At 44.7% G+C, this 27,613-nt stretch overlaps 1 protein-coding gene across 5 annotated transcripts in view; it reads left to right on the top strand.

The window, feature by feature from the left end:
• The window catches only part of LOC306650301 (contactin-4), a 953,963-nt gene that overhangs the window by 616,761 nt on the left and 309,589 nt on the right, over nt 1–27,613 (top strand). For all 5 annotated transcript variants that reach the window (XM_079122191.1, XM_079122188.1, XM_079122189.1 and 2 more), the window contains one exon: nt 20,613–20,739. In XM_079122191.1, coding sequence (XP_078978317.1) covers nt 20,613–20,739 — 127 coding nt within the window. The remainder of the gene's footprint in view (nt 1–20,612; nt 20,740–27,613) is intronic.

The raw sequence follows: 27,613 nt of genomic DNA, 5'->3' as shown, positions 1-27,613 counted from the left end.
GTTCCATTTCCAGTTTTCTGAGGAATCTCCATACTGCTTTCCAGGGTGGTTGCACCAATCTGCAATCCCACCAGCAATGTATGCGTGTGCCTTTTTCCACCACATCCTCGCCAACACTTATTGTTGCCTATAGTCTTAATAATTGCCATTCTAACTTGGAGTGAGATGAAATCTTAGAGTAGTTTTGATTTGCAGAGAAATGAAAAGTTGTACTCCATTTGTGTACCATGAATCAAAATGCATTTTGCTGCCCTGTATAACTAAATAGAACAAATTCAAAAAAAAAAAAATATGAGGTTGATTATCAAAGCTATTTAAAGTGGAAAAAAATCAAAAATTAAAAAAAAAAAAAAGAGTGGCCACTCTCCCTAATCTGCATAGGCAAGCAACAGGGTTTGTGATGGCTACCTTCCTTCCTTCTAAGAATCTGGAATTGTGCATGTGCCAAGTAGAGGCTGCCTTCATCACCAGCCCCATAGAAGCCCTGGGTACAGACTCCCTAATGAACGTACCTGGCAGGCAAACCTCGGGGTGCTTTGCGGCTCCTGCTGTGCCGTGTGGGGCCCCTGGGGAGGGACCTTGGCATCTGGCAGCCAGCTCCTCCCATCTCCCTTCCAAGTGCCTTCTTCTCCCTTTGCTGATTTTGCTCGGCATCTTTCACATTATGATAAGCTAACTGACAGTCTGCGAGTAGGAGTACGTGCTGAGTTTTGTGAGTCCTCCCAGCGAATCTCCAACCTGGGGGTGGCTCTGGGACCCCAGACACTGCTGCCTACCTGCAGCAGGATTTCTGGGTGGCTTAGCTTTCGGAGCAGCTGAAATCTGTTCCACCGTGACTGCCCCATTTGACATCCCCACCAGCAGTGTTTGAGGGTTATGATTTCTCTCGTTTCTTACCAATGCTCATTTTCCATTGTCTTTTTCTTGGATGGAGGGAGAATTGGGTTTTAGAATTGCTGTTTTTTGTTATTTAATATATCATTTATTGGCTACGAAGGGGGTGTCTTGATTGATTTGCATTTCTTAAATATCTGATAAACTAAGCATCTGTTGATGTATTTGGATCAGTCATATGACTTTTTGGAAAAGTATTTATTCTTTTTAAAAATTAGGTTATCTTATTTTAATTGAGTTATAACAGTTCTTTGTATTTGGTGGATACTAGACTTGGTGTGTGTGTTTCAAATGTTTCTTTTTTAGATTATTTCATTTGTTCTAATTTGGTGTTCATGACAGTAGAATGCATTTGTACATTTTGATAGATCCTACATAAATGGAGTGTCATCTCTCATTTTTCTGATTGTACGTGTTGCAGGATCACATGGGTCATGCAGTTGTACATGAGATCATCACATCTGGACATGATTTCTAAAGATTCTCTCCCCTTCCAAGGCCCATGATGTTTTAAGTGTCTCCTAAAGCTTTACTATAATTATTATGCTTAATCAGTAAATCTTCTAACTCCCCAGCTTTTTCTCAGGACAGCCTCCTTAATATTCTCTCCATGTGCATTTATTTATTTGCTTGGTCCTTTTTTTCTGATCCTTCAACTTCTGCTGTGTTGATAGCACACGAATTCCCTATATTGGCAGTGTCTTATGCATTTCAGTAATTATCCGTGGAAAAGTTATAAATACCTCTAGTACATGCCGAAAATTTAGCCTAGAGTAGAATCTTATCAACTGTCAACTGCCAGCTCTTGAATCCCCTTTGAGAAAATGTTAACAACTGTTCAAATCCTACTTCAGGATGCCTTTTAGGTCAGAATCCCAAAGGTTTGGTAACGAATGTTTCCTTTTCCTTGGAAGGCAGTCATTAGGCAAAAGTGGTTGTAGTTCGTGTGGTCTTTTTATGAGATTGTCCTCCAATGAGAAAACAAATAGGTTTTTCCTCATATTTGGGGGATATGGAAGAGTTAAGGATAGTTGTGTTGCTTGAAATTTATGTTCTTATTTTTGCTCCAACAAGAAGACAAAACTCTCCCTCCTTTCCTCCATTTTCACTTTAAAATTCTTGGGATCGTTTGTTGTTATTTCCACAATTCCAGAGGCCTGGGGACTCGAACCTGGGCCTCCAGCATGAGAGTCAGGCACTCTAGGAGATGGGCTATATGGCCAGCACTTCACTTTAAAATTCTTACTTCCAGTTTTGCCACGTCTCAAGTCCTTGAATCATCCCCCGAAGCGACTTTTGCTGTGCCATTTCTACTGTGAGCCAAGAACTTTATTTTGCATATTTAGTAAACACGCACACACCTTTGTTTAAATCTGAAGTTCATGGGCATCCGTGATTGTCTAAATCTGAAATCCCCCGGTCATGTCCAGGGAGGTTCTCCAAAGCCCTTGAAATTTCAAGTGAAATTCTGAGTATATATCAACTCATCCTCACCTGCTTGGCAAAGTGTTCTTTGATGTATAAAGTGATTAAGAGCTTTGGTGCTTGGTGATGTCTTAGACCTGTTGAGATCAGGTGTTTTTTTTTTTTTTTTTAGTTTTTTTTATTTTGGTTTGTCGTTGTTGTTGTTCGGGTACTAAGTCTCCTCTCTTCAGTGAATACGTGCTCCATAAATAAAGGGAGGGACCTGTCTGTCTTGGTCTCCACCTGTTATGAAATAGAGCAGATGCTCAGAAAGTATCTGTAAAGTGAATGAGGAATGATTTTTCTAAAGAATGACTTAACATCTAAGACAGTACTGTTACAGATAAGACTCCATTTCCAAAGTAGAATGAAAGTTAATTTTCCTAGGGAATTTCAAAACTTTTGGAATTACCCTCCACTCCTCCTCTAAAAGGTGTTTCAGAAGCACCAAGTTCTATTGCCAGTAGTACTTTTCAAGCACCCGGGGTGCTTGGTGTTCAACCTCCTTCTGCTGTGCACCTGCTTTTACTTGCTGTATGTTCTTCCATTCATTCATGAAGGTGTTCACTAGCCAGGGATCACCCATCCACAGCACAGCAGAAAGAGTGATAAACTCTGCAGAACAGTGACCACCTCAGCTCTGTCTCTTATTAGGATCTTAAAAACAATAGACAGGACGGGAGATCAATACAGATGGTCCTTGACTTAGAGTGGGGCTTGTTGTAGGCAGAGTTTTTGTTGTTGTGATCCAAAGACCTGACAAGGACCATACAGACGAGGAATTATTATTTGGGGCTCACGGTTACAGAGGTCTCAGTTCATAGATGGTTGATTCCATTACTCTGAGTCTGAGGTGAAGCAGATTATTATGGCAGAAAGGTGTGAAGGAGGAAAGAAGCTCAGGACATGGAAACCAGGAAGCAGAGAAAGCTCCACTCACCAGGGACAAAATATAAACCGCAAATGGAGGCCCCCAATGACCCACCTCCTCCAGCCACACCCTATCTGCCTGCAGTTACCACCGAACCTATTCAAGTAGATTAATGCACTAATTAGGTGGACCTGATCATTTCTCCTCTGAACTTTCCTGCATTGTCTCACATGTGAGCTTCTGGCGGGGGTACCTCAGGTATGTCTAAACCATAGCAGGGTGACTCCTGTTAAATGGTTGAAAATTGGAAACATCACACACACAGCCTCACCAGGTATTGTAGTGTAGCCCGGTCTCCCATGAGCAGGCTTAGAGCAGCTGCATCAGCCTACAGCCAAGCAGAAGCATCCAAGGACAAGTCCATTTTATAATGAAGTGGTCGAGATCATGAAATCCGCTCGGGCACCCGCCACCAACATCGACGGCTACAGCACACTGAGATGAGGGATGGTCTTCGAAGCAGTGAACTGGAGTCCATTGCTGGGCTCTGGCAGTCCATTTCTGGCCGGTGACTGTGGCTCACGGCTGCTGCCCCGCATCTTGAGAGAATTCACTCCTGCATCCCACTAACCCGGGAGAAGATGACTGTTCAGAATCCAAAGGGTGGTTGCCGACTGAGTGTGTATCACTTTCCCACGGTCGTGAAGTCAGAACTGCCTACCTGGGGAGCATTTGTCTGATGCTGTGGCTGGGTAGGTAGCACAGGGTACAGGACGCTTTGGGAGCAGAAGAGACGGCCATTTTATCAGAAGAGATGTTCTGTGGCCTGATAAATGGAGATATTCTCTATGTCCGTGCCATCTCCCCCTTGGATTTTATTTTTTATAAAATGTCACTAAGATAGACAAGCCCTGACATCCAAACACAGAAACCAATCCAAGGGATTTAACGTGCTTTTTATTCCCTGCCACACACAAGCTGACACTGCTCACGTTTTTTCCCAGCCCTGTCTGAAGGTGGCTTTCTTTGATCCTTTAAACTTTCTGAGTCTAAATGTTGAGTTCAGTCTAAATGTTCAGACATCTGAGGGAAGAGGAGAGACAGGTTGTCTGGGACTTACCCCTGAGTTGTCGTAGACCCAGCCGGGCTACCAGTTTCACGAGGGGGTTTGTCAAGGGTTGAAAGAATGTGCTGACCCACTTTATCACCTTCCCAGAAGCCAGCATCTATACTGCATTGAGCACACTCTTAAGGAGTGGTGGTGAGGGTCTCCAGAAAAAGAGGAGACCTGTCGCGGAAGGCCCAGTTCTCTTCAGGAATGATACCTAGGTGGTCGTGCAGGGAATGTTGGTGGGAACATGGGCGGCCACGGACATTCCTCCGTGGTCTCCAGTGGAAATGAGAAATATGATTGGGGACGATGCAGGGAAAGCAGGTGTTATGGTTTGGATGTGAACTGTCCCCAGAAAGCTTCTGTGTCAGTGTAGGAATATTCAGTGACTGGACAGTGACTGTTGTCACCTAGTCAGTCCATCCTAGTTCGAATGGACTTCACCAGGTGGTGACTATAGGCAGGCGGGGCATGCCTGGAGGAGGAGGGTCACTGGGGCCGTACCCTGGAAGGGGTCTTCTTCCTGAGGCCCCTGCTCTCTTTCCCTTTTTCTCTGCTTTCCGGTCAGCAAGAGCTGAACCATTTCACACCCCTGGGCCCTTCCACCATGATGTGCTGCCTCATCTTGGGCCCAGAGCCACAGACTTGGCCATCTATGGACTGAGACCTCTGAGACTGTGAGCCCCAAATATGCTTTCTCTCCTCTAAGTCGTTCTTGATTGGTATTTGGGTTGTAGCAACAAAGAGCTAACTTAACCACCGTCCTCATTATACAAAGTGCCGCCCAGGGCGTGACGGGCGTCCATGTGCTGGTGTTTTATGAGAGGAAGAAATTGTGGGGGATGAAATTGGGTGACTGAGAAAATCTCCAAGCCAAGCGCCCAAGGTGTGAGTGAGCTTAGAGTAGAATGAAGGAAGAGGGAACTGACTGAAAGACTGAGTTTTTAATTTAAAAGGAAGCAGAAATTAAGAATTTGGGGACTCCTCAGCCCATCCATGGTATAAAGAATAAAGAAGCAAGTTCAGGAGAGAAGACTTGATGCTGTCGGCAAGGGACCATTTGATAAGGAAATTAGTAGGGATTGAGCATCTCGGTGGAACCCAAGACCTGTCATCCACCAGCGGGAGGATGTCATTCTGGAGGTCACGGAGGCTGCTCCTCCCACCGCAGGCCCAGACTGCCAGGGCCTGCAGGACAAAACCATTTCAAAGGAAAGACCACAGTCCCTGCCAAACCTCAGCCCTTGATGCTGGTTGCCTCTGGAGCGTCTGCTCCTTCCTGCCTGGCTCTGTGCTCCCTGCTAACTCGGGTGGAGCTCGGATGAACCCCAGTGCAGCGTGTGCTGTACCCAGCCAAGTTGTAGGGGCCTAGGCTGCCCTGACCCAGACTTCAGGGGATGCCCCATGGATCCAAAGAGGCGAGAACCCTCCCAGGGACAGAGCCACCTTGGAGAGCCTCTGCTAGGGCAATTTCCAGTCGATCTTTGGGGACAAGGCTCTTCCCAGAGACCTGAGAATGTTGAGAGCCGTCCATACGCCATTCCAGCCCAGAGGGCCACACCACACTCAAACCTGTGGGAGAGATGGAAGGGACGCACCTACCAGATCTGTGGGGGCCCAAACCCTGCTCGGCAAAGATTCCAGGGCAGGGTCCTAGCCCTGTGGGTCTAGAAGGTAGGTCTGCAGCCCAAGTGTGTCTGGAGGGCAGAGCACTGGCCAAAGGTGATGATTCTCCATCCTTATGCTTTTGAACTTGCTCAGGCCTTCTCGTAGGTTTCTCCCTTTTGAAATAAGGACGTCGGTCCCAATCTTGTCCTCCCCACCACTGGATTTTAAAATCAAACAACTTGTCTGGTTTCACAGTCTAATAGCTGCAGGTGAATTTGCCTCCGAGGGAATCGGACCCAGAGTCATTCATGTTTTATTTAGATGATCCTTAGATGAGACTCTTGGACTTTGGATTTTTCAAGTTGTCCTGGAACCAGTTAAGTCTTTGGGGACGGTTGGGGTGGAGTAAATGGGTGTTGCATTTGGCAAGGTCATGAATTTGGGAGGGTCAAGGGCAAACTCTGGTCTGAATGGTTGGGTCCCCTCGCAATTCATAGGTTGAAATCCTACCCGCAAGGTGATTGTCTTAGGAGAGGGGAGCTTTAGGATTGGGATTAGTTATAAAGGAGACAAAAGAGTTACTTTGCCCCTTCCACTGTATGCAAACAGCTAAAATATGCTCTCTGTGAACCAGAAAGCAAGCCCTCATCAGACATCAAATCTGCCAGCACCTTGATCTTGGATACCCCACCCTCCAGAATTATAAGCAATGAATTTCTGTTGCGTATCAGCTACACAGTTTATGGCATTTTGTTACAGCAGCCCCAATAGACTAATACAATACTTAGATGTTCGGTACTTTTCCCTGGACTCTCTATTCCTTTTCCTGATTTTTTACCTCATGACCCTGATTCCCTTTCCACCCTCTATATAAACCACATAGAGTCTGCCCCCTCCCCTGCCTAGAATGTGAGATCCTAGAGGACTGGGTTCACCTACCTCTCTGTCTATCCTCAGTAGTCTAGCGCAGAGCGAATCCTCAAAACTGCTTGCTAGATTAGCGCAAGATGTCCATCCATTATGGCAGGTCAGTTATGTCATGGTGGGTCCATTGCTCTGGAAAGCAGGTGCTTCTGTTAAAAAGGTAGAGAAGGTCACGGTCCTCTTCCTGTCCCGAGGTGAGAGGTCTGTGGAAAAAGATCTCAGCATCATTCGAGAGTGAAATGGAGCAGACAGGTGATGACTTCCTCAAAGGGCCCAGTCACCTGACGGACATGCATTTTAGCTGGTCTCGCGAAAGCCAAGGGAATGTTTTTCTCCTTCTTTTGATAAGCCGGTGAATTCAAGTCAAAGGCATTTTCTCCTGCCATTTATCCCTTCAAGGGAAAGAATTTCCTCTTTGTGTTTGCCCACATGAGTGTGCATGCTGCTTCACCTTTTGACAGAATGAGCTGGAAGATGCAGAATGCCCAGTAATTAGATGCAAATGTTATGCTTGTCATTTTGAAAGGTTGCGACTCCCCTCTTTTATGAAGTTTTCTGTAGAGGATACCTCAGGACACAATGTCCATTCTGCACAGCAATATGCTGGTCCTTCTGAAAAAAAGCAACTGTGTCATTTGAAAGAATCAGTAGCAAGTATAGTTTATGATGAAACACAGTTACCCCTTCTGCTCTTGATTGAAAGGAAATTGGCTTTCAATTATTTCTTCCTGAATCAAAATCTCAGGACATAAATGTTGATAAAATCGACCATCTCCCTTCCTGAGGGATGATGTCATCAGTTTTCTCCTTGCTATTTCTTGGTGAAATTGGACCTGCTCTACCAACATCTAAACAAGAAAAGGAAGAAAACTTAAGGTAGTACGGGAAATGTTCAACATGTCATCAGAAAAGGAGGCTCCTGGTTAGAATTTCATCATAAGCTGTGTAAACTACTTCATGTCTAAGATTCACTTCAAAGGTGGAATTATATTAAAAAAAAAATTTTTTTTTGAAGTCCCATGTATTGATACCAGTTCTACTCAGTGTATCAGTCCGTCTGTGCTGCTATAACAAAATATCGGAGGCTGTCACTTATACAGCACAAAAATCTTCCTCACCATTCTGGAGACTGGCAAGTCCAAGACCAGATTTGGGGTCTGGTGAGGGTTGTTCTGTGTTTTTCTATATGACTCCTGGCTGTTGCAGCCTCCAAGGAGGGATGGACACTTTGTACAGCATACTATATTGTAATCCTACCAAATACTAAGTTTCTGTTTCTGTACCTCATTACAACAGACTGGGCATTTTATAAAGAGCATGGTTCTTTTTAGCCCACTGTTTTGGAGGCTGGGGAATCTAGCACCGTGCGTGCAGGGCCTCACTCTGTACAACACAGCCAGCTTGCTAGCTTGGGTCTCTCTCCCTTTTCTTGTAAAACTACTAATGCCTACCCTGGGGCCCCTACCCTCATGACTTCATCTAATCCTCACTACCTCTCAAAGGGCTCAGCTCTAAATAACATTCGCATATTTGGGGGATTAAGTTTTCAACACGTGAACTTTGGGAAACCCACTGAATGCACAGCAGCTCTGATCCTAGTAAGAAAAAACCAAGTTCAAGTTCACGTTCCGCAACCACTCATAAGGCTGGCTTCTCTCCAGGCCTCTCTGCCTCTATCATCAAATGAGGAGGAGCATGCTGGGTCTTGCAAGACAGAGCCTGGTGAGGGTTGCTACTTACCACCATGCCTGTCTTGCTAGGCACCCAGTGAAAAATATTGTCATCCTCACCCTTCTCCCTGGCTCTATACCAGAGTCTCCTTTTGCAGAAAAGACAGGTCACAGTCGATTTGGAGTTTCCTAAACATCCTTTCTCCAAAACCAAACCTGTCTCTGCCTCTGTTGAGTGATTATAGGATGTTTTTAGGCTTGTTCAGCAGGGCGTGTGTGATGCAGAACAGATGTCCGCTTTGGGTTTCCTTACTAACTTTCAACTAAAATACCAAAGTCCTGCTCGGGAGACCCAGACCCAGAGCTGTTGCCTACGGTGACTTCATCTCCATTTTTCCCCTTCCCACCTTCACGGTAGGTGTTATGACAGCCCTGTCTTCCAGACAGCGATATACAAAATCACTAATGTAGCTCCCAGCCAAAAAATAAAGCCACACGAAATTCAGATGGAGCAGCTCATTCCAGGTAGAAATGTGTAGTCAGACTTTTGCTTGAACAGCTCTCAGATTACACCCCTTTCATGCTTCCCAGTGTCTGTCTCGATGAATTCACCAAGTGCCAAATTAAAAACCTGAAAGTTTTCAGGACAGACAGAAGCCAGGCGCCTCAGCTGCCAAGGCGACAGGTGCAGAGGTTCATGAATATCACTCGCTGAGCTTGGGTGTGCATCTTGGGAGCTGCGGCCTGCAGCGGTTCTGAGTTTGGGCGACTTGGTGTCAGAGGAAACCGTGGGAAACAGGGTGTCGCCGAGGAGTTGGGAACAGAAGCGTTCACCCCAGAAGGGCTGGAAGCAGATGGTCTCCGGGAAGCTGTGAGAGAATGAGCGTGTGTTGAAAAGTCAACCGCAACTTCTGTTCGGTGGAGAGGGGGGGCTGCCTTCACTCTGGGAGGCTTGGAGAAAGAGCCAGAGGACACGGATTATGTCTCCAGGTGGCAGGGGAACCTGGAAGACTCCTGAGGAGGGCTAACACAAGAAAGTGAGAGCATCAGAAGCAGAAGTAGGTCTTGTGCATCATTCACGCCTCACACTAAATGGAAAAAGATCCCGTGAGCATGTGCAGTAAGAGACCCTCAGCTTATTCAGGACACAAGAGGTGGGCATTTCTGCATTTGGTTTAAGAACCGCACACATGCTGTCTTGTCTCGGATACCAGTTCTGGCCTCTACCTGGTGCTTGAAACAGCCCAATGTCATGTTTGGAATGACCACACTCCATCCTCCTTTAATGGTGACTTAAGAGCCAGGTGTGTGGCTCAGCCCTGGATTGCCAGATACTTGGAGAGCTGAGGCACGAAGAGGACTTCAGAAGTTGGAAGCCAGCCTAGGAGACATGGCAAGGCCCTGTGTCCCCCCCAAAAGAAAAGAAACGGTGTCTCCTGATGGTGGATCCCCTGCATCAGAGTGCCTTGGGGGTGCACGATTCTAATGCTTCTCTGTGCGCCCCATCCCCAAGTCCAATCAGAATTGTAGGGTAAAGGAGTGGATTTATATGTTCTTCATTTTAAAGCGACTCCCTACAATATTGTTTTGGGGTACAAAGAATGCACAAAAAGCATATTAAAAGCTTTGACGCTGTTTTAGGTGACAATCTTTTCAAAAGTGTTGGAATTTGAGTTCGAATTGAACAGTCTGCAGACTGGGTTAACATACAATTGTTTAAGTATTTTTTTTTCCAACATAAAACAGTGTCCTGTGGTTCTAGGAGGTAGAGAAAAGACATTTTTATGGGGTTTGCCATGTGTGTGCCCAGAAAGATCAAAAGGAGCAGAGTTCCAGGCAGCAGATTTAAAAAGACCAGTTGATCATACGGCCAGGCCCAGACATGAACAAAGGATCCACGGAGAAAAGCCCTTGGCTTGCCCTATGGCAGAAAACCAGTCTTATTTATGTGCATTCACATAGTCAAGTGCCTTTGGAAAAGTGTCAGAAGGAAACAGGAAGAAGAGAAGGAAGATCAGTGACATGAAGAATTACTCGCTGAAGAAGCTGATAACGTACCTTCCTAGGAACACAGTGTCAATCAGGATTCAGCTGTGGCTGATCACTGCGACTCCAATTTGCTTAAATAAAGTTCAAGGGATGCTCACGATTCTGGGGATCGGAAGGATGATGCTTGCTTGGGACAGAATTTATTCCTGAGCTCAAATGTCGTCAGCACTCAGTCAGCCCCCATCCTTGGGTTTTGGTTTCTTCCCACCACGCGCCTCTCATCTTGGAGGCCTGGTTCACCTGCTTGGGAACTAATGGAACTAAGGAGATATTAATGAGCCAGACCGAGACAGAGGGTTTGAGAGAATCCAAATCCCTTCATTTGAAGGGGTGGAAGGACTGGTTCACTCATGAAAGGTGGCCGTGTTCTTTCCTTAGAGGGGAGCAGTATTGACGGAGGCAGAAGTCAGAGATGTCCATGACATAGTTATGTGACTTCGGAAACAACGTCGACTCTTTGTGGCCTGGTATCTCATTTAGGCGTCCATTCCGTCCATCGGTGATTCTGCGCTTTCTGTGCTCTCATGAGTAACTAGCAAATGCATTGGAAGACAAACCAGGTTAGCTACAGTGCAGCCCAGGGGATTGTCAGAGCAGTAGCCTCTGTGCTATTGTAGGAGCAGATACGTACCATGACGTATTTGCCAAAACCGTAGAATGTTGTTTTATCGAGTTAAATGGCACTGTGACCAAAATATCCAAGAAGCACCCCTAAAGGATGAAAAGTTCGTTTGGGGCTCATAGTTTCAGAGGTCTCAGTCCCTACGTGGCTGACTCCATGTGTCTGGGCCCAAGGTGAGGCAGGACATCATGGTGGAAGGGCCCAGTGGAGGGAGGAAAGATGCTCAGTTCATGGCAGGGTCAAGAGAAGGAGAGAGAAAAGAAAGAAAGAGGTCACAGGAAAGATGCACCCTTCCAGGGCAGGTCCCCAGTGACCCACCTCCTCCAGCCACATCTCCCACTGGCCCACAGTGACCACTGCCAGCCCATTCAAACCAGAGGGACTGATTGGGTTAGAGTGTCATCCTCTGATCCTTTCACCTCTGAATATTTCTGCAGAAACACAGCATCTTTGGGGGTCACCTCATATCTGAATATAATAAATGCAGAGCATTAGTGAACCCTAATGGACTTTGGTTAATAATAATGCACTGCTGTCAGCTCAGCAAGCATAAGAAATACACCAGGTGATAATAGGGGAATCCGTTGGAGGGGCCAGTTGTATGGAATTTCTCTATGAACCTTAAACTATTCTAAAAGTAGTCTGTTAGTGAAAGAGAGAAAGTGAGCTAAGCTATCTGCTTATCATCTTACCTGTTCCTTCTGGAGTAGACACTCCGTGTCTCCTTTCACACCCCAGTGTCCCTTTGGAAGCAGCATCTAGCATAAAAACCCCCAAGACTCTGATCTGATACTACTTGGGTTGAAAATGTTTGAGAAATTAAGATTTTTCTGGTTTTAGAAAAGAAAGGAGACCTAGAAGGTCTGCCCAGGATTACATCACCTCCCCAGCTGAGCCCAGGTCAGCACTTGGTAATTACGTGCTTCTCTGATTCTGCAGCAAAGCATTTTGAATATTCACACCAAGACCGGAAATCGCCCTCCGTGGGTTCAGGTCCATTTATGTCTGCCAGTGAGTCACAGAGGATTCGGCTTGGTTCAGAGTGCTTCTTTCTTGGGCTCAAAGTCAAAAATCGCCCTACCACGTACTTTAGCTGGAGTTCAGGGGATGGTTTGGGGTTTGAGGTCAGGGACAGAGTGGGATCTGCTGCCATGGTCCCGCCATTTGCAACGCCACATTCTTCTCGGAGAAGAGACCCTGTTTGATCTGCCCCCTCCCCAGGCCCCACCCTTGCTCAGATCTGGTGTTAGGCAGGATCAGGGCCTCCTTAGGACTGGTGGCAGCCCCTGTGGTTTGTGTTAACCAGATCACAGGGAAGAGTTCCCTTTGCTTTGGGATCTTCTTTCGTGCCTTCAGACATCCGCCCGCCGACGGTGGGCTTCCCTGCTTCGTGCTAGTTTGAAGGCTCATCAAGAGCCAGGGTGGAGGGGAAGCCCAGCGAGAGAGCACCGTTGCAGCCTTTAAGCCGACCTCTCTGTCGCTCTGTTTGTTTCACTTCTGCTCTGCTTGGCTGAGCCACCCAACAAAGTACCATTCAGTACAAACCTGGTGTGTGCACCAGGGCTGGTTGACAAGGCCCGGAGCTGGTGTGGGGCCTTAGAACCGCCCTCGCTATCAGTTTAATACCTACTAATCACGCATCACCGTATTTGGAAATAGGGGTTGTCATTTCTACCATTGGTGGCTCGGTTGTGAAAGAACGCTCGCTCTTGGGAACATCGCCCTTACCACATTTCATTAGTTTCTGGATTTCCATATGGGTGCACCTATAGGTTTTGTGATTAAGATCCACAGAGAAGCTGCTGTCCTTGTGGGTGTTTTTGTTGTTGTTGTTGTTTAAGCCCAAATGAATCCATGGTCATTAGAAAGGCTGGAAAAGGCCCATAAGCCAGAGAGGCATGGGGGACCCATTGCTTGCCTTCCTTGGAACATTCGGGCTGCAGGATGAGTAACACCCTTCCCACCGGGGTCCCCCTTGAGGGAAGGAAGCAGTGATTGGGAGAAAGTGAAGCATGAGCAGGACCCAGCAGACCAGCCACACCTGAGTCTCTCCCCTTCCTTGTCCCTGGTGGCTTTGCTGCAATTGAGTAAGGCAACATGTTCCTCCTGATTACACAGGCACAGAGCATTTGCCCTCTGGAGTCCTTGGGGGCGCTGCAGGATGCAGGGTGTGATGGTGTGGAGGTGAGTGGTCCCCCAAAAGCTCAGGTGTGAGACCATGCAGGAAGGTTCAGAGGAGAAATGATTGGGTTGAGAGAGTCTTAACCCAATCAGTGAATTGATCCCTGGTGGGATTAACTGAAGTGGTAGGTGTGGCTGGAGGAGGTGGGAATGGGGCGTGGCTTTGGGGTACATGTTTTGTATCTGGAGAGTAGAGTCTCTCTCTGCTTCCTGATGATGTGAGCTGCTTCCCTCTGCCACGCTCTTCTGCCATGATGCTCAGCCTCACCTGGAGCCCAAGGAATGGAGCTGGCCTTCTATGGACTGAGACCTCTGAAACTGTGAGCCCTAGAATCAACCTTTCCTCCTCTGTGATTGTGCTGGTCAGATCATTCAGTCACAGCAGCCAAAAAGCTGACGAGAACACAGGTCAGGGCCCAGCACGGCGGCCTCCCTGGCTTGCCCCAGCATGCGGCTGCCGGCCCGCACGGTGCCCAGATCCACCTGCCCTCCCCACATGACCCCGATAGGCCCACATCTAACGCCTGCAGCCCTGCCCGGCTGGAGTCCCCAGCCTGTAGTGACACCCCTGCATTCTCTATCAGAGCTCCTAGAGCTGACTTTCCAATGGGGTTGTTCCCATGTGAGTCTTTCTTTCCGAGACCAGGTGTTTAATCAAACAGCTCATCCGATGTGGCAGGAAGATTGACGTTCCATCAGAGTCCTCGATTTTCCACCGTTTGGCAGCACTTTCGAACCTGTCATCAGGCCTAAGAACCCCAACAAGCCTCAGGTGCAACACCTGGGAACATCACAGCCATTCTGAGTAGAACTGAATCTGCCACCTTTAAATTCTTAAGAGGAAATCAGAGTGTGGTATGTCTGTCCATTGTTACCCAGCAAAGTGGAGTTACTGGGTCGGCAACAGCTGGAGACATTTCCAGCAGAAGAGAGGTGCACGGTCCCAAGCCTCACGCTGCAGAAATGGGTCCTTTGAATCACAGGGTGGCTGCGGGATGATCCAGCATTCAGAATAAAAATCAGCCTTGTGGCTTTTTTTCATTAAATCCTTGCCCGACTTGGGGCTGAAGTTTGTCCAGGAAGGATTCACAAGCTTCAGTAGTAGTTTTCAAACTTCAGGATGTGTTATAAAAACCAGCAGAAGAGCTGCGAGGTGCTGTTTCCTAAGCCCTGAAAATAAAAATCCAGTGGGTCTGGAAGGGGTTCAGAAATCTGCTCTCTGCAAGCAACGCTAACTCAGGTACTGTGGATTCAGGAGGTTTTGCAACCAAAGTTTGAGAAATAATTATTTTAGACACAGCTTTGAAGTTTTATTTTATTTTACTTTAATTCAGTCACCTTCCATGAGATGTTGGTCTTCAGAGTGGACCTGCTTCCTGATTTGACTCGGTCCCTTTGGTGCCTTTGCTTCTCTCTCAGCTCCTTTTGAAGATTGTTTACAGATTCCCAGTGTGTCCGTGGGTTCTCCCAGGTCTACCTCTCCTTTAACTTGCTGCTTTATGCATATTATCTGCTGCTGACCATTTTGCTGGAATCCAGATATTGCTCTGTGCTTGTTCTGGCGGACTTGCTAGTTAGGGTCTGTGCTTTGCTCTTTTGAGTTAATCCTTCCCTGAGATTCTCTCTTACTTTCTCTGCTCACCCCCAGAAAACCTCAGACCAGCCCCATCATTCCAGTTCCTTCATTCGGTTTGGCTTTTGGTGGCTTGAGTCTCAAGTACTGTGGTTTTCTGGGAGAAAGTTTAGGGATATACAGAAATGAGCCAGAGTAATTGAAAGAAAAGAAGATGGAGATCATTAGTATCCCCAAACTGCAAATAAAATATGTGACAGAATGCATCTGGCTTCAGAGTGGTGCATTGTTATTATTTTTATTAGAGAGCTTATTTTTTTAGGAAAAAAAAAAAAAAAAGAAAAATCATTTTCGTTCCCATTATAGATAATACATTTTTAGCCTGTGACCTGGAAAAACATGATTAATATCTTCAAATCCAAAATTCTGCAACTCCGTGCATCACTTTTGATAATCTAAAAATTGAGAATAGCCCTGACATTACATTTTATTTCTGAGATGCTTGCAGGAGGATTCAGGAAGAATTTGGTTGATAAATACATTGATTCTTTTTGCCTTCCCTTAACAAAGAAAAAAATTAGATTTTTGAGAAGGAAAGGATCAAACGGAAAAAGGAATTTGAGAATCACTGGTCAAGAGCAGCATTTGCCAATAATTTTCAATAATACATGAACAAAAGGATTAACGTCTAGGCAATGGTAGCCCGACCTTTAACGTAAATAAGTTTCTGTTCCTGAAATCTCTCTTTTGCTGGAAACAGAAAGGTTTCCCAATCTTTGTAGAAGTCTAGAAAGAGGCCTCCCTTGATTGGATTGCCTCCTTTCTTTTTACGAAGCTGGAGTAGAGTCACAAGGAAGTCCAGGAGAAATTCTGTGAGGCAGAACCTTAGGGATACTAGTCTTGGGGTGGAAGTAAGTCTCCTAACACATGGGCAAAGGGTTGCCAAGGAAGACAAAGCCCAGGTAATCACACTGTTGCCAGAATTGGCATCTCCACTAAATCTATTGGTTCTCTTAACACTGATTTGGGGGAATTCCCAGGAGGTGGGAAAACCATTGCTTCCCCTTCCCTGGAGAGATCTTCAGTAACAAGTCCATTCCTCGAACTTGTCCAAGGCATGTAAGGTTCTAGGTTGACTTCTCACTTTTTTGGGGACCCAACAGTAAAAATGCTAGTCCTCCCATCCTGACCCTTAAAGAAGAAGTCTCATTACTTGTATACAGAGGGTGGTGGTCACAGCAGAAATGCTGTGTGTACCAGATGAAGATAAATAGTAATTACAGGTCAGTGGGCTTTCAGGGTCTCCTGAGAGGCAGACCCGTGGAGGTGTAACATTAGCCTCTGAGATTCAGCCGTGAGCCCGCTTAGGAATGATTAGCCTTTTAACTACAGTCCCAGGCCCTGGCAAATCCATTCATTTTCTTTGTGTGGGTCAGTTTTGTAGTTTAATGTGCTGGGATGCTTCCTCCTCAATCTGAGTCCAGGTGTGTGCTCAGGTGACTTCTCTAAATGTTATCAAGCATAGATTTGTTGGGTAGATCAACCTACCAGGAAAGGTCCAGTTTGGGCCTCAGTGTTGGCGAATCATCCAGGCTTGGAAAAATGAGGTAGAAACAAGAAGAGGGTCTGTATTTTGAGTTCTCAAACTTCAGGGTGCCAAAGAGCTGGCTAGATTGAATGGCAGATTCGTGGGTGCCAGATTCTTCTGGGGTTTTCATAAAGCAAGCATGACGTGTTTATAATGTAGGCGATTTACAATCTAGAGACATATCGGAGGATTAAACCGTCTGTCATTTGCTGAAATGTTCTTTTACCTTTTTAGATTGAAAAACCACAGTCAATTCTTCTGGTTTACACAGAACTTACTGTGATAAAGTTACAGGTAAATTTAGTGGTGCAACTGGCTAATACACAGGTTTTTCTGATGTGCCTTCAAGAGACTTGAAAGTCACCATGTAGCTAGTATAGTTAGATAGTGCAAACTTAGTGGTGCCGTCTCAGAACATCTCTTGGGACTCTGTTTTACTGAGGCAGGCGCCTCAAGGTTTTGGTGAAATAAAGAACTTTTTTTTTTTTTTAATTTCTAAAAGATATGGTGACCCTGGTCTAAAGATTTAAAAACAAGGATATCTGTTTTCTCCCCCTGGATTGCTACACTTTCTAAAAATCTCTGTTTCCATCTTTGAGAAACCAGCTCAAAGATGATAGCTCCTACATAAAAGGTTGTGATCTCCTTAGATGAGAACAGTGAAAGGCTGTTCCTTTTATGGTAATGTTAATTTCGAGGCAGGGAGCTTGGTTAACCGAGAGAAAATAACAACTTTAGATGAAATGTGTTATTTATAGCAGATGCAAAGCATCATTATTATCAATTCTTGTTACAAAATACACAGGGAAAAAATATCCTTTTTGTTATTTAAATATGGCATGAGTACATTGAGAAATGGCACAGATGTTAGTCCAAGCCCCTCAGCTAGCTGCATCCTGGGTAATCATTATTGTGTTTTATTCTCATTTGGAATTACTAGTAATAGACTGTATATTTCTGTGTGAAATGCAAATCAGGGAGCATCAATGAATTGAGATGATTGATATTATATATACACACACATAATTTTGGAATTGGGGACAACAATGGAAATATTTCTCTGTTGGAGAAAAATCCACCAAACTTGCCGCTATGTTAGCGATCAGATGAAGAACATTTTTCATTTAACTAGATGTGCCAAAAATGGGCTCCATTCTTCACAGTTGGAATAATTTAACCTTAGACCAGTGATCTAAATTTGTTTTGAAAATATCAGTGTAGTTGTTGAAAATCTGAAGTGTAAATATATGGATTCTGAAATATCTGGCTTCAAACCATAAGAATTTTTTAAAGTGCATATTTTTATGCTTTGATTGTGTGCATTGTCTTTTTTTTCTGATAAATTTGATTATCTTTAAGTCCCTCATTGACTTAGGATTTTTAGACAATCGAGTCCACAGAAAACACCAGGGTAGTAATATAATTCATGACCCCGTCCATTGTAAATGTCATTTGTATGGCATGTGTGCATTTGTAAAAGTATGAGTGTTGCTTTCCCATCTTTAACTGGTGTAGCTTTACTTTACTTTTTTTTAAAGTACAGTAGGCTTTTTTTTTTTTTTAAATATACCTATATTTTTAGTTGTAAGTGGACACAATACCTTTATTTTTATTTTTATGTGGTGCTGAGGATCAAACCCAGGACCTCACGCATGCTAAGTGAACACTCTACCACTGAGCCACAACCCCAAACCCTTATCATTACATTAAAGATAAGCCAGAAAAAAAGCCAGGCATGGTGGCTCATGCCTGTCAGCCCCACAACTCCGGAGGCTGAGGCAGGAGGATCACATGTTTGAAGCCAGCCTCAGCAACTTAGCAAGACCCTGTCTCAAAATAAATAAATTAATAAATAAATAAAAGGACTGGGGATGTGGTTCAGTGGTGATTTAAGGACCCCCAGTACCCTCTCCCCCAAAAAATAAATTAAATGAAGCTGAGAAAATTATGTCTTAGGAAGATGAGGTGATTTTCCAGAGGCCCTGGACTTAGCAGTCAATCCAAGCTCATGTCTTTATGAATTCTCTTCCTCTTTGGTCTCATGCTTCTTCGCAGTAAAGTAGCATTCCAGTTGCTCTTTTTATTTCCTTGACTTTTCTCCTGTCCCAACCTTAACATGAAGTGTTTTGTTCTTTAAGTCTGAGTTAAAAGCCTTCAGAGAGGTTCTCTTGCCAGACTTTACCCAGATCCCCAAGCCAAGCTGATTGACTTTCCTCGGTCCCTGTTCACCTGGATGAATCCAGTCTCTTATCGCCGATCAGCAGAAGGCTGGGTGGGAGGGTTCTTCAGAATAGCAGATGCAGTTCACACCCTTCCCAGTCATCGGGTCTGAAGAGAATGGACTGTCAGCTGTACGGTAATAACCGGATCCCTTTCCATCTAAGCCCCTGATCCTTCATCCCCAAAACTCATCAGGTCGTGCCTAGGTGAGCTAATTGAATGAATCAAAAAGTGGGAAAAAGTCACTTTCAAATGGAACAAATCCTTACTACCTTCTGTGTATAAACTGCTCAACTCTCAGGAGATTAAAAAAAAAAAAAAAAAAAGGAGATAAAGTCTCAAGGAGTGACAATCCGAAGAAGGCAAAGGAAGGTTCCAATTCACTTGACAGAGAAGGAGCCACGCACGGGATGATACGATTTGGAACTGTCCCGGGCACGGGTGGCGAGCCGTGTTTCCACAATATGAACACGGGTACGCTCTAGACGCATGTGCATTACACGCTGCTACCCAGAGTGTGGTTTGTGCCTCATTCCCATCTATGAACTTGGGTGCGATTGCATGACAGAATCAGTTTCATGCCTCTCGTTTCTCCTGAGAGAACATTTAGAAAAGCCAGCTGTTCCCGACTGATGCGGCCTCTGAGCTCATCCTGGGGGGATTCCCATCATGGAACCTGTTACCCCCAGTGTGAACCTGTTACCCCCAGAGTGGGTGCTGGTGAGTCCCGTGCAGAACCAGGGGGACTGTGCATGGACCCTTGATGGGCTGAGGAAACAAGGAGACTGGTCCTTCACGCTCGAGCACTTGAGCACCAGGGCTGTGTGATTCCCAAAGCTCTCAGGGAAGATGAATAGACATATTGTACAGCAGTGGGAATGAGGGTCAGGACGCCAAGATCTGGAAGAGGTGCCACAGTCCAAGGGATAATTCCCAAAGTCTCAGCCCTGAGCACAGTAGACTTTTACTCTGATGCATCAGCAAGTTTGGGTCCATCCAGGCAAGTAAGTTGGTGCAGTTCTGCTGGAGGGAGAAGTCAACACTCCTTATCTGGGTGCAGGCTTGTCAACAGCCTAGGGACCCTGAGCTCACACAGCTTCGGGACTTGAACTGCATTCAGCCTAAAGAGGGATTGTTCGGTCTGTGGCTCTATTTCCTGCTTCTGCGTGCGGTTTGTCTTTTATGGGTCCCTGGGAGCCGCTGCATGTCTCTGTCATTAAATGTCAGTATGCAGAGCTGCAGAACCACTTCAAAATGACAGCAGCAGAGAAGGGGTGTGGGAGGCACAAATCGTGAACAGGGTCCAAGGGGGCTATGGCCAGATGGAGCAGTAAGAAGTGAGGGGAAGAAGAAGGATGCCAGGTACTCCAGCTGGAAGCTGCAAATTTAAAAAGTGATCAGCTGAGCACAAATTTAAAAAGTGACACAGCTGAGCTGGCATCCGCAAAGAAGCTCAGCAACTTGGGAGGCTGAAACAGGAGGTTTGTCTTAGGTTTGAGGCCAGTCTCTGCGATTTAGAGAGGCCTCTGGCAAGTTAGTGAGACCCTATCTCAAAATTGAAAAGGACTGAGGATGGGACTCAGTGGTAAAGGGCCCCTGGGTTCAACTCCCAGGACTGGAAAAAAAAAAGGTAAAATGCGTGATCAGTGGCATAGGAGCCCCCCTGCTGTTTTAACACAAGGCACACTGGCTTAGTCTTTAAGGGGAACTCTCACCCAGGTAGGAAGCCCAATCCGCCGAACCCCACTATTGCTCTGTGTATCTTACATGCGCCATGGTGCTGCTGTTCTCCTTGGGAAGAGGGTGCTTGTTTCAGCATGTCCTGTTCTTGTTTCAGATGACTACGCACTGCATGGCCCTGTCTTCCTTCAAGAGCCAAGCCACGTCATCTTCCCTTTGGATTCTGAGGAGAAAAAAGTGAAGCTCACTTGTGAAGTTAAAGGGAATCCCAAACCTCATATCAGGTGCGTGGATATAAAACCCCATGGCTCCATGCAGAGAGCTCACAGGGTCAGCCGTCACAGGTGTCTGTCAACTTTTAGAAGGCACCGTGGGGTAGCCAGAGGAATCCGAGGTGACCGTTTCATGGAAAGTTGAGTGACTGACTTTGTCCTTTGGCCGCAGTAGGAATTCCATATTCTTATTCACCTTCTCCTTGAAAACCTTAACAATCTCGAATGTTGTATTTTTAATTTAAAAAATAATACTCGATTTTGCAAATCTGGAGTCTGAGTGGCCTTCCTAGCAAATGAGATGTAAGTCAGAAGAGAATTAGTAAGCATCTGAGGTCTGAGGACATCATCCGAATGTAGCCAAAGGGCACCAAGAGAAACTGAGTATCAGAGAGACAGACAGACACACAGACAAGCAGACAGAATCTAATCAGAACTCCAGAGAGAAAAGCAAGAAAGAACGAGGCAGAAACAACATTTAAAGAGAAGCCCAGAATTTCCCAGGATGAGTTAAAACTTGCAAGCTATAGATTTTGGAAAACCCAATAAATTTCAAATATAAATACAAGCAAAACCCAAAGATAATGGAACTCCAAGTCAAAGAGGTGGTCTTTCAAAACAGCCAGAGGTGTAATAAAAGTCGTCTTGGAAGAGATGAAGTATAAGCTGGCTACTCACTTCTCAGTAGAGCAACAAAAGAGAAAGAGCAGACCCTCTGCTATTTAGCCGTCAGAATTTTGTGAACAGCCCCACAAGGAGAACAAAGAATAGCTGTAATCAAGAGGACAATTACAAACGCTAGTGACCATGCAGAGAAGAGGGAGCTCAGACACACCGCAGGTGGGAATGGACATTAGTACAGCCACTGTGGATAACTGGATAGAGGTTCCTCAATAAAACTGCCATAGGATCCACTCTCCTGCTAGCTAGCTATCCAAAGAGATACCCGGACCCCATCTTCAATGTTGCAGGCAAGATATGGAATCAACTGGGATGTCCATCCACAGAGGAAAATACGAAGAAAATATGATCTGCCCATTATGGAATATTATTCGGCCATAAAAAAGAGGGAAATTGACATTTGTAGCACCATGGCTAGAACTGGAGAATGTTATGTTAAGTGAAATAAGTCAGGCACAAAAAGACACATACTGCATGCTATTACTTATAGGTGGAAGCTAAAAACATTGATCTCATGGAACTAGAGAGTAGACTAGCAGTTAGCAGAGCCAGGAAGGGAAAAGTGGGGGGCGGGGTGGATAAGTAGAGGTTGAATTGCAACTCCCAAAATACAGTAAGGGAGGAAAAATAAGTTTTAGCTCTCGGCACAAGAGCTGGACTATCATGTGCAATAATTTATTGTAATTCTCAAAAGAGCTAGAAGACTGGGGTTTGAAGCTTCTCAACCCAAAGGGATGCCAGCTACCCTGATGTGACCACTGCCCCCTGTGTACACACATCAAATTGTCACTTTTTGCCCCGTAAGTACACACGACTTTTATGGGTCATTTGGAAATCAAAGCACCTGTAGGCAGACAGAAACCAAAGTTGGATTCCAGCCTCCATGTGCTACAGGAAATTCTAGAAGATACACCTGAGGCAGAAAGAAAGTGATCCCAAGTAGGGGCTGGGGCTGCGGCTCAGTGGTAGAGCACTCGCCTAGCATGCGTGAGGCACGGGGTTCGATCCTCGGCACCGCATGTAAATAAATAAATAAATAACACATAAATACATACGTAAAATAAAGGCTTTTAAAAAATGATCCCAAGTAGAAGAACTGAGAGATCCAAGAACCAGTGATAAACAAATGAAGTGGTAACTATTAGTTACTCCACATACAGATTGATTGCACTAAATATGAATCAAAACATACTACTGCCTGGTGAAAATAAAAAAAGTTAAATTTCATGCCAATGATAGAAAAAATTAAAAATTATAAGAGAGGCTTTGGACAATGAATTGACCATATTTTCAAATAAATAAAATAAAAGTGAACCCTTATTTCACAGCGTATATAAATACCAGTTCCAGATGGATAGAAGACCTAAATGGGATGTTTAAAACACTTGGAAAAGATAATAGGCATGCATATTTATGACTTTGGGGGAGGAAGAGATGTCTTAAATACAACAGAGATAGTACAAACCATCAAAGAAAATATTTAACTTTTTTTAATATTGAGACTTCTGTTCAACAGAATATACTGAGATCTGCAAAATTATAAGCTTCAGATGGAGGAAGAAATTTTTGAGATATTTGTGATCCGTAACATATCAGAATATTTTTAAAAATTTCCTTCAATCTGAATGTGAAAACACAAGTAATCTAGGGGAAATGTTAGCAATATAGTCAAGTAGATCCTTCTAAAGAAACGAAGACCGAAAAATGCAGTAAGCATAAAAAGGTTCATCAATCTCATCAGTAAACAGAAATAGGCAATTTAAAGTAAATTGACATATTCTTTCCCATTTAGATTGACAGATATTTTAAAAGACCAACAGTGTGTTGGTAAAGATTTGGAGCAAAGAGAGCCCAGGAAGCCAGCTGGTAGGCATGTAAATTGCAAAAGCTCCTGGTTTGGGACAGATAGTGAGGCGAAGTTCCCTCAGGCCCTGTGATGTAGGAAGTCTAAGTTCCTAACATATTTGGAAATAAGCAATGGATTGCAGGAAAATAATGTAGAGGAAGCAAAGCAAATCACAGCAGAATCACAGCCTACGATTGTGTACTTGCCAAGTTCAAGAGCAGGTAGGAGGGGTTGTTCAAGGTCCCCAAGAGGCAAAGCTGTAAGGACTGCCATCCTCTCAGGGTTCTAGCTGGGCTTGAGAATTACATTGACAGAAGACAAACCAACAGGAAAAAAAAAAAAAAAAAAAAAGGATGCACGTTTCTTTCACAAGTTTTCTGTGTCAAAGAAACCTTCACAGGGAAATGACCCGAAGCTGCAGTCATCGGTGAACACTTGCGTAATCCATGGGATGAAGAATGGTGGACTCCCAGCAGCTCTGGAGGCTGAGGCAGGAGGATTGTGAGTTCAAAGCCAGCCTCAGCACTTTAGTGAGGTCCTAAGCAATTGACTGAGACTCTGTCTCTAAATAAAATGGGAAAAAATGTGGTTAAGTGCCCCTGAGTTCAATCCCCGGGACCAAAATAAAAGAGAGAGAATGTAACTAACTTATGTGGGGAGACCAGAGGAAACTGTTTTAAGAAGGTTTATGCGGAATGTTCTCTGTCTCAACTTCCTGTCCTGATAAGAATGGGGTTTAGATTTGGGCTAGGGAGGGCCTCTTTCACCTGGGAATTTCATCTCCAGCTTTTTAGAGACTGAGTGAAGTTCAGAGCGATCTTGACCTTCATGTTTCTCAAATGCCTTGAACCCAAATAGGCTAGAGCAGCATATTTTGGGGTAGCATGTTCCAAACTCCTTCCAAGATCACCACCAGACAGGATAAAATCATTTTCATAATTTTTGGAATGAAAAAGCCCAAATTAAAGATTGGGATTAACCATGGAGTGGTTGTAGCCTTATGTGCACACAGGAGACTTCTAGACAGTAGTGTTGCTGTTCCTTTTCTTAGACGCAGGTCTTCACTGTCTTCTGATGCTTTATAATTTATGTAACTCATAAATAGCAGTTTTCCCCTATTCAAATTTACAACTAATTAGAACAAAGAAAAAAAACGAATTGGGGCTGGGGTTGTGGCTCAGTGGTAGGGGGCTTGCATAGCATGTGTGAGGTACTGGGTTTGATTCTCAGCACCACATATAAATAAATAAAGTAAGGGTCTATCGACATCTAAAAATTTTTTTTAAAAATTAATTGAAAAAAATTTTAACAATAAAATATTTAGGCTAAGGATAAATAATATTTTTAAAAACCAAAGAAAAATCTGTTACAGTATAGGAGATCTCGGAACCCTCAGGGAAGATTTTTTTATAGGGGTGGGGTTTGGGCTGAGACAGGTAGTTTTCAAAAAGAAAGCAAAAATGCTTCCTGGGAGTTTGAGGATGGTGGCGTTCACCTGCGGGGTGTTATTTTAGCATTTAATTTAGGTGCTTCTGCATTCGCACACTGATTCATCAAACTTGCCACTCTTCGCTCATCAAGCCACAACTACATTTTGCAGACTGGATTGCAAGGCACAGGCAGTTGGTTAAGGTTGATGTCGGGTGAAGATTCTGTGCCCAAGATTCTACCTGAGTAGCTCTGCCTGGGACTGGAGTGTGTCCGAGGACTTGGGGAAAGTCTTGCATCTAGCACAAGAGTTTCCAGGGCTGGCTCACTTAAGCAGCTACGATGTGGCAGCAGCCCACTAAATTGAGGAATTCCAGGATTAACCCACTCTCCCGAGTTCCACTAGTGTGATTGCTGAGGAACTACCTGGATGTGGAAGTAGCCAGAACACCATGATGTAAACGGGGGTTAAGCCTGCCCAAGTTCTAGGGCATCCCGCAAGAAAGGCAGTCTCATTTGCCACCGGCAGGGGTAGATGTCACTGAAGGTTTCTGCGAAAAGGAAGACATTTTAACTTTGCTTCTGAAGGGCAAAATTTCTTTTGCCCTATATGGATAAGAAAAGGAAACGCGTTCCAGAAAGGAAAAGGGAAAAAATAAATAAATAAAACAACTCTAATTAGAATGAACCCTGTAATCAGAGCGAACATATAATTTATTATCCAAAATAGGACGCTTTGGAGAGTGAAAGACCACTGTTAATAATTATTCTAGGACAGCAGCTGTAACCCGGCAGTATCCTGAGCAAACCAGATTGGGTAGTTATTGTGTCTCTAATAGAGTCAACTAGAGGCTCAGCGATTTTGAAATGCATTCTATGGTCAAATTAAATTCAGGAGGCCAACATTTCTAGATACACAGCTGACGAGTTAACTGATCCCAGGTTCCATGTGTTGCCAAATGCAAGTTCCACGGTTAGACATAAATGAAAAGCAATTTTTGCAGCAGAATTGGGCAAGTTGTTGCTCTGTTTTTCTCCAGACTGTGACCTTTAATTAACCATTGCTTTTGTAACATTGTGTTTCTAGATGCAGGGGCTGGCCTTGTTATTTAAAGCAAGCCAGGGAACAGAAACCTATTATGTTTTTAAAGATTGCCAGGAAGAGGGAGAAGAAAGCTTTTAATCAAATGCACAAGCAATTCCTTGTAGAGCACATAGCTTGCTTTTACACCTTTGGCAGTTTCCAGGTGACATAATAGTAGATTGGTACCTGGGAGCTAAAATACTGCCTCTTGTTGAAGGAGAAAGAATGAAGAGATCAGGTATTTTCAGACACCTTGCTGGCTGAACTTGAGCAGTCTGTAGGTTGACTTTGACAGGGAAGAACAAGAAGGAGGAATTCCAGAGGGAGCCCTCTGTGGGGATGTGCAGCCTCTAAGCTTTTCCCTGGGACACCCCAAGTGACCTCTTTCCTTTGTACTCACTTGCTCAACCGATCCTTTCCTCCTCATTTGTGTCTGACCCTCAATTTTGAAAGGATTGACCCAGACCCCGAAAAATTTAAGAAGTTTTAACTTGTACCAACTTGCCTCGTAGAAAGGTTCCCTAAGGACAGATGACATTATTTATTTCGCTCCGTATCCATTTCCAGGGAGAAGAAAGGTTCAAGTACCTGGTCGGAGTATTTTTGCTGTGAGGTTTGTCTTCTGCAGAGTTTGCAGAGAACAAATCCAAGTCAGAGAGGCCCTGCCCCTCTCTGAGTGCCAAGTTCAAACAGCTAATAAAAGAAGAGCGTTTTGCTACAGCAAATCCCATAGATAGCTTCCCAGCAAAGGCTGCAAAATTGTACCTCGCAGAACCTCACACTGTTGGTGTTTGCTTGTGTTCAGCCCTAAACTCTCGGGGGACAGTCGAGTGGTGGTTCCCCAAGTAATTCAGAAATCAGCTCAGGAGACGCCAATTTGTCTTGGCCCATGGGAAAATCTCTTATTGGCTCCAGATGAGCCTTACCTCTCTATTACCCATACCTAAAAGATTCCGCGAATGTTGGGAGTAAATTGTGAATTTTTTGGAGAGTTTCCACTGCATAGTGAGATCTGGGGTTCAGTGTGACCCACGATCCTTTGGAACCAACATCGACCACCTTGGTAACAAGGTGTCTTCCTCAGAAAGCACTCTATTTTCTAAATAATCCCCTCTCCTTCGCCATTTGTATGTAAAAGTGGGTAATAAAGTAGATGAAGCGACTTGGTGCACGGTGTTTGGGTTGAGATGCTTCCTGGAGAACAGTCTACCGAGGTGTTTCTCAAAAGGCTCACGTGACTCCATTCCCCAATTCCATGTTCTGCTCCCAGCTCACATTATATCGCAGTTTTCTCTTTGAGTTCTCAGATTTGTCACATTAAATTGCTCTACTGTCATTCGAAACCAGAGTTGAGGGCCAGACGTCATCAGCTGACTGCCGGCAACCATCGCATACAGTCAGCTCTAGAGATTCATGTGCATGGGGTACCCGGGAATACAACAGGGCTCTTCTCCTTATTGCTTATTACTTTCCGGTCTGTGTGGGAACGCAGAGAATTACTGCCAAGCCTACAGACATCGTGGGTTTCTCATACCCACCCTCCTACCTGCACACGCAGTGAGAGCTCTGTGCTCAAAATTTGTGCAGCTGACCCAGGGTTCCCCCCCACCTCCACCTCCGTGTCTAGATTTTTGCATTTCAAAGACACCGATGTCAATAAAGAGATGCGTCTGTACCGTGGGGCACTAGAATGCTCCATAAATCATGCATGCTCCAAGCTCACATATCTAGCAAAGAAGTGAAGTCGTTAGTCGATTAAATTCAACAAGTGTTTATTGAACATGAAGAGCATATCAAATTCTAGTGGTTAAAGTGAGAAGGCAAAAATAAAAAATAAAAAATGATTC

The sequence above is a fragment of the Sciurus vulgaris genome, assembly GCF_902686455.1.
Source record: "Sciurus vulgaris genome assembly, chromosome: 19".
In the NCBI taxonomy this organism is placed as follows: Eukaryota; Metazoa; Chordata; class Mammalia; order Rodentia; family Sciuridae; genus Sciurus; species Sciurus vulgaris.
This window is presented reverse-complemented; position numbering and strand designations above follow the sequence as displayed.